Source organism: Ovis aries, chromosome 9, assembly GCF_016772045.2.
Source record: "Ovis aries strain OAR_USU_Benz2616 breed Rambouillet chromosome 9, ARS-UI_Ramb_v3.0, whole genome shotgun sequence".
Taxonomy (NCBI): domain Eukaryota; kingdom Metazoa; phylum Chordata; class Mammalia; order Artiodactyla; family Bovidae; genus Ovis; species Ovis aries.
In genome coordinates, this window is record NC_056062.1 from 64,603,011 (window position 1) to 64,617,296 (window position 14,286).

The 14,286-nt window shown below is 37.0% G+C and overlaps 1 protein-coding gene across 2 annotated transcripts in view; it reads left to right on the plus strand.

Annotated features, from left to right (window-relative positions):
* The window catches only part of CSMD3 (CUB and Sushi multiple domains 3), a 1,392,034-nt gene that overhangs the window by 745,125 nt on the left and 632,623 nt on the right, over positions 1–14,286 (plus strand). For both annotated transcript variants that reach the window (XM_060393469.1, XM_027973090.3), the window contains one exon: positions 14,183–14,286. In XM_060393469.1, coding sequence (XP_060249452.1) covers positions 14,183–14,286 — 104 coding nt within the window. The remainder of the gene's footprint in view (positions 1–14,182) is intronic.

The following is a 14,286-nucleotide window of genomic DNA, read 5'->3' on the forward strand; positions in this document are numbered from 1 at the left end:
GGTTTGGGGAGCTTAAGTCTCAAGTCGGAATGCAGTCAATGAAGGGGAATATAACATCTGACCATATTGGGAGTACACTGTGCTTCCTACCGAGTGTCCTAAGTCTACAAACGATAGGAGGTTCAGGTTCTGAGTGGCCAAACTAATATATAAACGAACATTACATATAGGTTTAGGTTTCAAATAAAGCAGTGCATGTGTGGTGCTGAGCCCAGGACTCACAGTGTTAATATTTAAATAAATTTGTAGGTAAACGATATAAAGAATATAACTAAGTAGATTTCCATGGGACTTTATAAAACATAATGATGGAGAAGTCTTTTGAACTGTGGTGTTGGAGAAGACTCTTGAGAGTCCCTTCGACTGCAAGGAGATCCAACCAGTCCATTCTGAAGGAGATCAGCCCTGGGATTTCTTTTGGAAGGAATGATGCTAAAGCTGAAATTCCAGTACTTTGTCCACCTCATGCAAAGAGTTGATTCATTGGAAAAGACTCTGATGCTGGGAGGGACTGGGGGCAGGAGGACAAGGGGACAACAGAGGATGAGATGGCTGGATGGCATCACTGACTTGATGGATGTGAGTGTGAGTGAACTCCAGGAGTTGGTGATGGACAGGGAGGCCTGGCGTGCTGCAATTCATGGGGTCGCAAAGAGTCGGACACGACTGAGCGACTGAACTGAACTGAACTGAAATGATGGAGAAAGTAACAGTTATGAAAAATAGATTCTATACCAGTTCTATCAAAATATCTTGTGAAAATCCATGTCTTAAGCACTATGGGAAATGAATGTACTAAGTATTTAATATTTAATATTATTTACATATTTTTTTACCTCTGGAGAGTCAGTTTTAAAAATGTGTGAGATTATTGTTGACTCCTCTAGTAGTTTAAATATCTTAACATAACCCTCAATTAGCATCATGTAACCCTTTGGAGTTGGCACTCCATAAATGGATGCCAAGAGTGTGGCTTATTTGGTTAAAAAAAAATCAATACAGTTATAAATCATCCTATATTTAGGGGCATATTTAGCCTTTTATCCAACAGTCCTGTGACCCAAATGCAGTTTTAATTTTTTCCCACTCACAAATGATTAGAAACAAATAATAAATGCAAAATGTATGACATTTCTTTCTCTACTAATATGCATTATATTCTTCCCATATTTCTTACTAAATATTTCACCCCTACTAACAGCTATATATGTAGAGAAAGTATTTATATTACACTGATGAATACTGATTTTCATTTGCTTTTCATTTCATTTTCATATTATACCATGGATAGATCATATTATACAAAGATAAAAGGATGAAAAATTGCTATTACAGGAAAATACAGAAAATGGAAATTTCACATAAAACTCTTTATGTTACTTATTACATTTTTGTGTAAACAAAAATGGTTTGTTGCTTTACTTTGTTTTTACAAATTACTTTTATATATTTTACTGTTTTTTCCCCTTTAAGGAAATATCTCAGTGTGTCATTCTTGAGTTTTACTATAATACTTTATTTATATTAATGTCTCCAAATGAGGCCAGTGTAGTTTTTATTCTTTTATGCATAGATTTTACTTCTAAATAAGCAGTGCAATAATGATTTTAAACTAAGCTTGCAAGAATCAAACTAAAATGAAAGTGTTCTACAAATTCAGTCAGAATTTTAGCTTCTCAGTGATTTGGTGTCATTGAAACAGTTCAAGAATTATAAGTGTCTGAAATTTCAGTGACAAGTCAGTGGTTAAATGCTTAGCTGAAAGTATATGGATATTAGTAATTAATTCATCACTTAATTTAAAATGAAGCAGAGTTCTCATTGTTACATATATACATGCATGAATCTCAGTTAAAATTCAGGGAAAAGAAAATCTACCATTAAATGGGTGTCCAAAATTTGTAGAACATGATTAAATGATAATGACTATCAAGGGTTTGGCATAGAAATAGCAATCAACCAATCAATCACTTATTAAATTCCTAATTTGTATCTGCTAGCCTATTAGACTTTTAAAATCATATAATACTGGACATTCCCTGATTTTAAATGCAATTCACTCATGGCTCTACGTGGAGAAGACAATGGCACCCCACTCCAGTACTCTTGCCTGGAAAATCCCATAGACGGAGGAGCCTGGTAGGCTGCAGTCCATGGGGTCACAAAGAGTCGGACACAACTGAGCGACTTTGCTTTCACTTTTCACTCTCATGCCTTGGAGAAGGAAATGGCAACCCACTCCAGTATTCTTGCCTGGAGAATCCCAGATGTGGCGGAGCCTGGTGGGCTGCTGTCTATGGGGTCGCACAGAGTTGTACATAACTGAAGCGACTTAGCAGCAGCAGCATGGCTCTATTGTGAAATGACTTGACATAAACTGGATCATATGATTTCTCTTTTGAAATGATGACAGATTAGGTACTCTGAAAGGGCCTCCCACTGAAATACAAGAAAAACATTTTTCAATGCATTGGGGTTCACAATAAAGGAAACCAATAAAGCTATTCTGGATACCATATAAACACAAGTACAATCATGCATATATAATAAAAATAAGTGAACTGAAATGAAGGTAGGAGATGAAGTGGAAAGAAAGCTTGGAGATGGAAAGAAAGCTTGGTATTCCTTGTGGCAAATGGCAATAAATCTCTGGAATTAGGATAAGACGACTGGGGCCCAGTCTCTGGATCAAGAGGCTGAACTTGAAACCTCAGCTTTCAGTTAAAAGCTTCAAACGATGTTAAACCGACACCACCTTAATAGTGACCCTTGTATCCAGTTAGCAGAAACTGAATGAAATTACACTCAATTTAAGACCTTCAGGATTCTCACAGCTTAAGCCCCAGTAAAAATTGGTTTACTGCTAAATATAACTAAACACATAGTGAAGCAAGCCACCCTGAGTGCATTGCTAGAAATAACAGAGTTTCTTTGGGAACTCTGGACATTCAAAAGCCCTCCAATATATGATGGAATTTAGATAGTAACATGCATGCCCACTATAAGACACATACTCAGAAAGACCTGAACAGAGCCTAAGCTTTCACCACTAGTTGATCTATATGTTTAATGCCAGCTGCAGGTGAAGGCCAAGACAAAATTGTAAATGATCTGGCTAGGTGTTAACAGAGTATCCCAGAACTGAGCCGATTTTCAAAGACTGGGAGAGTTCGTTCTGTGATCTAAATGCTTCTGTCCCTTCAATGTGATGGTATTAGAAGGTGGGGCCTTTGGGAGGTCCTGAGGGTGAAGCCCTCATTAGTAAGATTAGTTCAGTTCAGTTCAGTTCAGTTCAGTCACTCAGTCGTGTCCAACTCTTTGCGACCCCATGAATTGGAGCACGCCAGGCCTCCCTGTCCATCACCAACTCCCGGAGTTCACCCACACTTACATCCATCAAGTCAGTGATGCCATCCAGCCACCTCATCCTCTGTCATCCCCTTCTCCTCCTGCCCCCAGTCCCTCCCAGCATCAGAGTCTTTTCCAATGAGTCAACTCTTCGCATGAGGTGGCCAAAGTACTGGAGTTTCAGCTTTAGCATCATTCCTTCCAAAGAAATCCCAGAGCTGATCTCCTTCAGAATGGACTGGTTGGATCTCCTTGCAGTCCAAGGGACTCTCAAGAGTCTTCTCCAAAACCACAGTTCAAAAGCATCAATTCTTTGGCACTCAGCCTTCTTCACAGTCCAACTCTGACATCCATACATGACTACTGGAAAAACCATAGCCTAGACTAGACGGACCTTTGTTGGCAAAGTAATGTCTCTGCTTTTCAATATACTATCTAGGTTGGTCATAACTTTTCTTCCAAGGAGTAAGCATCTTTTAATTTCATGGCTGCAGTCACCATCTGCAGTGATTTTGGAGACCCAAAAAATAAAGCCTGACCCTGTTTCCACTGTTTCCCCATCTATTTCCCGTGAAGTGATGGGACCGGATGCTATGATCTTCGTTTTCTGAATGTTGAGCTTTAGGCCAACTTTTTCACTCTCCACTTTCACTTTCATTAAGAGGTTTTTGAGTTCCTCTTCACTTTTTGCCATAAGGGTGGTGCCATCAGCATATCTGAGGTTATTGAGATTTCTCCCGACCCCAAAAGGCTCCCTAGACCAGGGTGCTCAACCCCCAGGCCCCAGTAGAGGTCCAAGGCCTGTTAGGAACAGGGCCACATAGCAGGAGGTGAGTGAGGGGGAAGCAAGTGAAGCTTTCTCTTTCGTTCCTCATTGAAACATTACTTGCATACCAACTGAACCATTCCCCCTTGATCCCTCTCGCTGGTCCACTGAAACATTATCTTCCATGAAACTAGTCCCTGCTTCCAAAAAGGTTGAGGACCACTGTACTACCGTGTTCCCTTCTGCCATGTTCAGTTCAGTTCAGTTCAGTTCAGCCACTCAGTTGTGTCCAACTCTTTGCGACCCCATGAATTGCAACACACCAAGCCTCCCTGTCCATCACCAACTCAGGTAACAGCAAAAATGATGGTCTTCTGTGAACCAGGAAATTTGTTCTCACCATGCACTAAAACAAACAGTGCCTGGATCTTGGACTTCCCAGCATTGAGAACTGTGATAAATAAATTTCTATTGTTTAAATGCCACCTAGTTCATATTTTGTTATAGAAGCCCCAACCTACTGAAATGGGTATTTTTTTTAGCTCCTTGAATTTAAAGAAATTTCAGTTAAAATGCTGGATGGAAATGAATCTTCAAAAATCAAGAACAGCAAACTCTGGGGAAGAGAGAGAGTTTGATTTCCAAAATTACCACATTATGATATGCAAATAGCCAGTTTTCAGCCACAACAAAGAAAATCACAATGTATGCAAAGAAGCAAGAGAATATGGTCATTCAAAGGAACAAAATAAACTGACAGAAAATATCCCTGAAGACATTCAGTCATAGAAATTATTATACACAAATAAAAAGCAATTGCATTAATTATGCACAAACAGCATGATTTTTGATAAATGAATAAAATGATATATGAATAAATGAAAATATCAATAAGATATTAGTATTAAAAATGAAACCAAGTAGAAATTCTAGAGCTTTAAACTATAATAAGTGAAATTTGAAAAGAGAAATACTAGAGGGTTTTGATAATCGGTGTGATCAGCAGAAGAAAGAATTAGTAAGCTAAGATAGAATGGTTGAAATTATTAAGTCTGAAGAACAAAAAATTAAATAATAAATGGAAGGAACCAAAGGGACTGTCGAATATGAGCAAATGGACAACAAATGTGTTATAGGACTCTCAGGCGAAGAAGATAGAAATAACTGTATAGAAACAATATTTGAAGGAAATAATGACAAAAAAGTTCACAAATTTGAGAGAAATGTGAATCTATCCATTCATGAGGCTCAGCAAACTCTATGTAGGATAAACTTAAACTTATCCATCAGTTCGGTTCAGTTGCTCAGTCGTGTCCAACTCTTTGTGACCCCATGAATCGCAGCACGCCGGGCCTCCCTGTCCATCACCAACTCCCGGAGTTCACTCACACTCACATCCATCGAGTCAGTGATGCCATCCACCCATCTCATCCTCTGTCGTCCCCTTCTCCTCCTGCCCCCAATCCCTCCCAGCATCAGAGTCTTTTCCAATGAGTCAACTCTTCGCATGAGGTGGCCAAAGTACTGGAGTTTCAGCTTTAGCATCATTTCCTCCAAAGAAATCCCAGAGCTGATCTCCTTCAGAATGGACTGGTTGGATCTCCTTGCAGTCGACGGGATTCTCAAGAGTGTTCTCCAACACCACAGTTTAAAAGCATCAATTCTTCGGCACTCAGCCTTCTTCACAGTCCAACTCTCACATCCATACTTGACCACTGGAAAAACCATAGCCTTGACTAGACAGACCTTTGTTGGCAAAGTAATGTCTCTGCTTTTCAATATGCTGTCTAGGTTGGTCATTACTTTTCCTCCAAGGAGTAAGCGTCTTTAATTTCATGGCTGCAGTCACCATCTGCAGTGATTTTGGAGCCCCAAAAAATAAAGTCTGACACTGTTTCCACTGTTTCCTCATCTATTTGCCATGAAGTGATGGGACCAGATGCCATGATCTTAGTTTTCTGAAGGTTGAGCTTTAAGCCAACTTTTTCACTCTCCACTTTCACTTTCATCAAGAGGCTTTTTAGTTCTTCTTCACTTTCTGCCATAAGGGTGGTGTCATCTGCATACATGAGGTTATTGATATTTCTCCCGGCAATCTTGATTCCAGCTTGTGCTTCTTCCAGCCCAGCGTTTCTCATGATGTACTCTGCATAGAAGTTAAATAAGCAGGGTGATGATATACAGCCTTGATGTACTCCTTTTCCTATTTGGAACCAGTCTGTTGTTCCATGTCTAGTTCCAACTGTTTCTTCCTGACATGCATATAGGTTTCTCAAGAGGCAGGTCAGGTGGTCTGGTATTTCTATCTCTTTCAGAATTTTCCATAGTTTATTGTGATCCACACAGTCAAAGTCTCTGGCATAGTCAATAAAACAGAAATAGATGTTTTTCTGGAACTCTCTTGCTTTGTCAATGATCCAGTGGATGTTGGCAGTTTCCCTAAACATATTATAGTCCTATTGTTGAAGGATAAAAACAAAGAGAATCTTGAAAGCAGTGGGGGGAAAGTGACTCTTTCAGAAATCCTAAAAATATTAACAGTTGATTTCTGAAAGAAGAAGAAAAGATGCTGAAACACAAGGAAAACAAAATCTTTAAACAATGAAAACAAAATTGTCAACCAATAATCCTGTATCTGCCCGTCAAAACTCCTTCAGAGAGGAAGGAGAAATCAAGATCTTTTCAGATAAACAAAGCTAAGAGAGCACAGAACTAAACCCTCCGATCCATAATCAGTCTTTGACAGAGGTGCCAAAACCATTCAATGGGGAGAGAATTCAGGGATACCTTGGAGATAATGTGTGTTCAGCTTTAACTAAATAAAATAAATACCATAGTAAATTGAGTCCCACAACTTTTTATTTTGTTCCATTTTGCAATGTATATAATAGTTATGTTTACAGTATCAGTTCAGTTCAGTCACTCAGTTGTGTCCGACTTTTGCGACCCCATGAACTGTAGCATGCCAGGCCTCCCAGTCCAACACCAACTTCCAGAGTCCACCCAAACCCGTGTCCATTGAGTTGGTGATGCCACCCAACCTTCTCATCCTCTGTCGTCCCTTTCTCCTCCTACCCTCAATCTTCCCCAGCATCAGGGTCTTTTCAAATGAGTCATCTCTTCGCATCAGGTGGCCAGTGTATTGGAGTTTCAGCTTCAGCATCAGTCGTTCCAATTAATATTCAGGACTGATTTCCTTTAGAATGAACTGGTTGGATCTCCTTGCAGCTGAAGGGACTCTCGAGTCTTCTCCAGCACCACAGTTCAAAAGCATCAATTCTTTGGCACTCAGCTTTCCTTATAGTCCAACTCTCACTTCCATATGTGACCACTGGAAAAACCATAGCCTTGACTAGATGGACCTTTGTTGACAAAGTAATGTCTCTGCTTTTGAATATGCTATCTAGGTTGGTCATAGCTTTCCTTCCAAGGAGTAGGCGTCTTTTAATTTCATGGCTGCAATCACCATCTGCAGTGGTTTTGAAGCCCCCCAAAATAAAAGTCAGCCACTGTTTCCAGTGTTTCCCCATCTATCTGCCATGAAGTGCTGGGACCACATGCCATGATCTTCGTTTTCTGAATGTTGAGCTTTAAGCCAACTTTTTCACTCTCCTCTTTCATTTTCATAAAGAGGCTCTTTAGTTCTTCGCTTTCTGCCGTACAGGAGAAAAACTATTAAAAATTCCAACATATGGGCTGAACAACACGCTGATGAATAACCAACAAATCACAGAAGAATTCAAAAAAGAAATAAAAATGTTCATAGAAACGAATGAAAATGAAAACACAATAACCCCAAACCTGTGGGAAACTGTAAAAGCCGTGCTAAGAGGAAAGCTCATAGCAATACAGACATACCTCAGGAAACAAGAAAAAAATCAAATAACCTAACTCTATGCTTAAAGCAACTAGAAAAGGAAGAAATGAAGAAACCCAGGGTTAGTGGAAGGAAAGAAATCTTAAAAATTAGGGCAGAAATAAATGCAAAAGAAACAAAAGAGACCATAGCAAAAATCAACAAAGCCAAAAGCTGGTTCTTTGAGAGGATAAATAAAGTTGACAAACCATTAGCCATACTCATCAAAAAACAAAAGGAGAAAACTCAAATCAATAAAATTAGAAATGAAAATGGAGAGATCACAACAGACAACATAGAAATACAAAGGATCATTAGAGACTACTATTAGCAATTTCTTTTTTTTGTTGTTATAAAATATTGTTATTTTATTGTCTTAAAATACCACACTATTGAAGTTTGCCACATTGATTGACTCTTCCTTTCACCAGTGATTTCTCTGTAGCAGGCAATGTGTTTGATAACATTTTATCCACAGTACTTTTCAAAATTGACTTAATTCTCAAATACTACTACTGCTTTATCAAATAAGTTTTTATACTCTAAATTCTTTGTTTTCATTTAACAATTTTCAGAGAATCTTCACCAAGAAGGGATTTCATCATGTTCTTTGCTCATCCATAAGAATCAACTCCTCATCATAAAGTTTTACCATGAAATTGTAGCATTTCAGTTCCATCTTCAGGTTCAATTTCTAGTTATAGTTCTCTTGTTGTTTTTGTCACATCTGCAGTGACATCCTCCACTGAAGTTTGTAATCAACTTCTTCCAAACTTAATGTTGATATTTTGCTCTTCCCATGAATCACAAATGTTTTTAAAGACATCTAGAATGGTGAATCCTTTACAGAAAGGTGTTAATTTACTTTACCCAGATCTATCAGAGAATTTACTTTACCCAGATCTATTCAGAGGAATCACCATCTATGTCAGATATAGCCTTATAAAATGTTTTTCTTAAATAATAAGACTTGAAAATCAAAATTACTCCTTGATACATGGGCTGCAGAATGGCTGTTGTTTTAGCAGACATGACAACATTAATCTTGTTTTACAGTTTCATCAGAGCTCTTAAGTGACCAGCTGCACTGTCAATAAACAATAGTGTTTTAAAATAGATCTTTTTCTTTCCTGAGCAGTAAGTCTTAACAGTGGACTGACAATATTCAGTAAACTGTATTGTAAATGGGTGTGCTATTTCCAGACTTTACTGTTCCATTTATAGAGCACAGACAAAATAGATTTGGCATAATTCTTAAGAATTCAAGGATTTTCAGAACAGTAAATCATTATTGGCTTTAAATCAGCTACCTATACCCTTAACATCAAGAAGGAAATGGCAATCCACTCCAGTATACTTTCCTGGAGAATCCTCTGGAAGAGGAGCCTGGCAGGCTATAGTCCATGGGGTCACAAAGAGTCAAACATGACTGAGCAACTAAACACCATACCCTTAATGAGCGAGTCAGTTTGCATGTTGAAGCCAGGCATTGACTTCTCCTCTCTAGCTATGAAAATCCTAAATAGTGTCTTCTTCTAACACAGGCTTCCCTTGTGGCTCAGCTGGTAAAGAATCCACCTGCAGTGCAGGAGACCTGGATTCAATCCCTGGGTTGGGAAGATCCCCTAGAGAAGGGAAAGGCTACCCATTCCAGTATTCTGGCCTGGAGAATTCCACGGACTGTATATAACCCATGGGGGTCACAAAAAGTCAGACATGATTGAGCAACTTTCAGTTCACTCCTCTTCCAACAAAGGCAACTGTTTTGTCTACACTGAAAATCTATTGTTTACTGTAACCACCTTCATTAATTGTCTTAGCAAGATCTTCTGGATAATTTGCTGCGACTTCTGCTGTTTACCTTGTACTTCTATATTATGGAGATGGCTCTTTTTCCTTAAACCTTATGAACCAACCTCTGCTAGCTTCCAACTTTTCTCTGCAGCTTACTCACTTCTCTGAACCTTCATGAGACTTGATGAGAGTTTAGGGCCTTATTCTGAATTAGACTTTGGTTTTGAGAATGTTGTGACTGGTTTCAGCTTCTATTCAGGCCACTAAAAGTTGCTCCATATCAGTAATAAAGCTGTTTCACTTTCTTATCATCCTTGTGTACATTAGACTAGCATTTTTAATTTCCTTCAAGAACAGCTTCTTTACATTTACAACTTGCAGCTAATGCAAGAGGCCTGACTTTCAGCCTGTCTTGATTGTAGACATTCATTTCTCACTAACCTAACCTTAATCATTTCTAGTTTTTGATTTAAAATGAGGTATGTGGGACTCCTCTTTATACTTGGGCACTTAAAACCATTGTAGTGTTACCAGATGGCCTAATTTCAGTGTTATTGTCTCTCAGGGAATAGGGAGGCTCAAAGAGAAAGAGAAAGATGGGGAAGAGCCTGTCAGTTGAGCAATCAGAATACATTTGACGTTTATCATTTAAGTTTGCAGTTTTAAGTGAGTATGGTTTATAGCTACCCAAAACCATTACAAAGTAACATCAAAAGTCACTAGCACAGATAACCATAACAAATGTAATAGTAATAAAAACATTTGAAATATTGTGATAAATACCAAAACATGACACAAAGACATAAAGTATACAAATACTGTTTTAAAGGAAATGATAATGATAGGCTTGCTTAACACAGTTTTGCCACAGAACTTCAGTTGGTAAAATATACAATATCTGCCAATCACAATAAAGCAAAGTGCAATAAGGTGAGGTTTACTTGTAGTTGGGCTTCCCTGGTGGCTCAGATGGTAAAGAGTTCACCTGCAATGCAGGAGATTCAATAAATGGTGCTTGTAACATTGGATAGCCACATGCAGAAATAATGAAATTTGATTCTTACTTGTACTGTATACAACAGTTAAGTCAGAATGGATCAAAAACCTAAATTTAAATGCCTAAAGTATAAAATTCATAGAAGAAAAAAGAAAAAAGTAACATGATATGGGATTTTGCAATGGCTTCTTAAATATGGCTTCAAAAACACAAGCAACAGCAACAAAAAATAAATAAAAGTGGACTTCATTACATTAAAATTTTTGAGGCATCAAAGCACACTATCATAAGAATGGAAGGATAATTCACACAATGGGAGAAAATATTTGCAAACAATATAGCTGATATAGGCAATTAATAAGCAATTAATATCTAGAATATGTAAAGAGCTCTTATAATTCAGCAACAATATAACAAATGACTTAATTTTAAAAGAGGTAAAACAATAGAATAAAGGACTCAAGTAGACAGTTACCAAAAACATATGCAGATGGCTAATAAGTACATGAAAAGATGTTCAACATCATTAATTAGAGTGATGAAATTAAATCCACAGTAAGCTACAACTTTATACCTACTAGAATGGATATAATAAAAACAAAACAAAAAGCAGTGAGGTATATAGAGAAGTTGGAACCCTCGTGAATTCCTGGTAGAAATTTTGAATGTTTCCAAGCTGGAAAACAGCTTGGTAGTTCTTCAAAATGTTAAATTTATGACCCAGTAATTTCACCCCTAGGCATATTTACAATAATTGAAAACAGAGGTTCAAATAGGTACTTTCACACCAATCTACATAATAACAATACTCTTCATAGGTTAAAGATGGAAGCATGCCAAGTGTCCATCAACTGAATAATGGTTAAACCAAATTAGGTATAAATGTACAATGGACTTTATTTCCTGTGACAGTGACAGTCTTTATTTTCTTGGGTTTCAAAATCATTGCTGATGGTGACTGCAGCCATGAAATTAAAAGACGCTTTTCCTTGGATGAAAAGTTATGACAAACCTAGAGAGCATATTGAAAAGAAGAGATGTTACTTTGCTGGCAAAGGTCTGTATAGTCAAAGCAATGGTTTTTCCAGTAGTCATGTATAGATGTGAGAATTGGACCATAAAGAAGGTTGAGCACTGAAGAACTGATGTTTTCAAACTGTAGTATTGGGCTTCCCTTGTGGCTCAGCTGGTAAAGAATCTGCCTGCAATGTGGGAGACCTGAGTTCGATCTTTGGGTTGGGAAGATCCCCTGGAGAAGGGAAAGGCTACCCACTCCAGTTTTCTGGCCTGGAGAATTCCAGGACTGTATAGTCCATGGGGTTGCAAAGAGTCGGACATGACTGAGCGACTTTCACTTTCACACGCGAGTCCCTGGGACTGCAGGGAGTATGAACCATTCAATCCTAAAGGAAATCAATCTGAAATATTCATTGGAAGGACTGACGATGAAGCTGAAGCTCCAACACTTTGGCCACCTGATGTGAAGATCTGACTCATTAGAAAAGATCCTGATGCTGGGAAAGATTGGAGGCAGGAGGAGAAGGGGATGACAGGGACAAAATGGATGGATGACATCACTGACTCAGTGGACATGAGTTTGAGCAAGTTCCAGGAGATGGTGAAAGACAAGGAAGCCTGGCATGCTGCAGTATATGGGTTCACAAAGAGTCAGACACAACTGAATGACTGAACAACAAACAAATGGACTGTTATTCAACAACAAAAGGAATGAAGTTCTGATACACACTCTACAATGCAGATGAACCTTGAATGCTTAGTGAAGTAAATCAGACACAAAAGGGCAAATATTGTGTTATTCCACTTGCATAAAATATCTGGAATATGCAAATTTGTAGGGTTAGAAAGCATATTGGAAGTTTCCAGGATAAGGGGGAAAAGGGAAAACGGGGAGTTATTGCTTAACGGTAACAGGTTTTGGTTTTGTATGATGGAAAACTTTTCAGAAAAAGACAGTACTGATGGTTCAGAAAACCTGAAAAGAAACATAAATGGCAAACATAAAAAGATAATTTGATTACTAATGAAGAAAATGCAAAAAAAAACCCTTCACTTTGTATACCCTCTAGATTTGTAGAGCTAATGAAATAGAGTGTACACAAGTTGTGGACATTTAAAGTGATAAGATAGTTTTCAAACCATATGGCACGATATTTTGAAATTTAATTTTGACTGTTATTACTCACAATTTTTACTCAAAAGTACACACTTAATATAGAGATATACTTGTACATTTGAGCCAGAAATAACCATGTTGCTTATTATAGCAAAAGCAATGGGAACAACTTAATCTCTATTAATAGGAAATTATTAACTGAGAGTACTTATATTTAACTCAATGTAGAACAGGCAAACCTTTTCTTTTAAATCATAGCCATTTAAAATTGTGTTTTTATATATTCTGTATTAAATATTACCAAAACAAATGTTTTAATTAATGCTAATAAAAATAATTTTAAAAAAATCAAGAAATAGACGTAATAAAAAAATGTTGTTTTTTGTTAAAAAGGTAAAAATAGGATATGGACTCTCTCATATTTTAAATAATTTTAAAAAATTAAGGCCTTTTTCATCTTTCTCTAGCAGTGTTGTAGCCTCAGCTCTTCTGAAACTATTATAAATTACTTTTTGCTCTAAGCGTAGTTATTTATAGAACAATATTTCTGTAACTTCTTCTGTACAGATTCTTAATTAAATTATTCCCTAAAATGTTATGTTGGGTTCTGAATTTAAGAATTTCAATTTAATTAAATATGAACTTTTACATAAATATATAAACAATAAAAAAGAACATGAATCTATTTTGATAAGAGCTATTTTTAAATTGCTTATCATGATATAATATGTCTCCCAAAGAACTGTGCTGCCAGTTTTGCTGGAAAGATATAATATAAATTAGGGATTCTATTACCAAAGAATACACAAAAATAATCCTGATGCCTTTAAATTTAGTGATCTAGGTTCAAATTTAGTTCTAACATTTTTTAAGCTTTACTATCTAGTGGCAATTTTATACTCTATGCTTTTCCATGCTAGCTTATTTTTATTTATAGTAAACCACTCTCCACCTACATGTGCTTTTTATAAAACCTTCTCAAGTTAGATTTACATTCAAATTCCTCAGATAAGAATGTTCTATAAACAGAAACTATGTTATATCATTCAAAAATTATTACAGAAGACATGATACTATAAATAAAAATTATAATTATAATGATTGAACATTATAAATATTCTCATATGATTTCCTGTCATAGTATGAAATTCTTATATAGATAGCTATGGACATGTAGATATATAATATGTCTGCAGGGCATTTTAATGTTTTTCTGCCTTTGTTCTCTTGTTTGCTTTTAATATATAATGAGATACATTTGAGATACTTGTTTCTGTTCATTGGTAGGTTATCCAGATAAATTTTGAAGAATTTGACCTGGAAATTGGCTATGATACCTTGACAATCGGTGATGGGGGTGAAGTTGGAGACCCAAGGACAGTGCTTCAAGT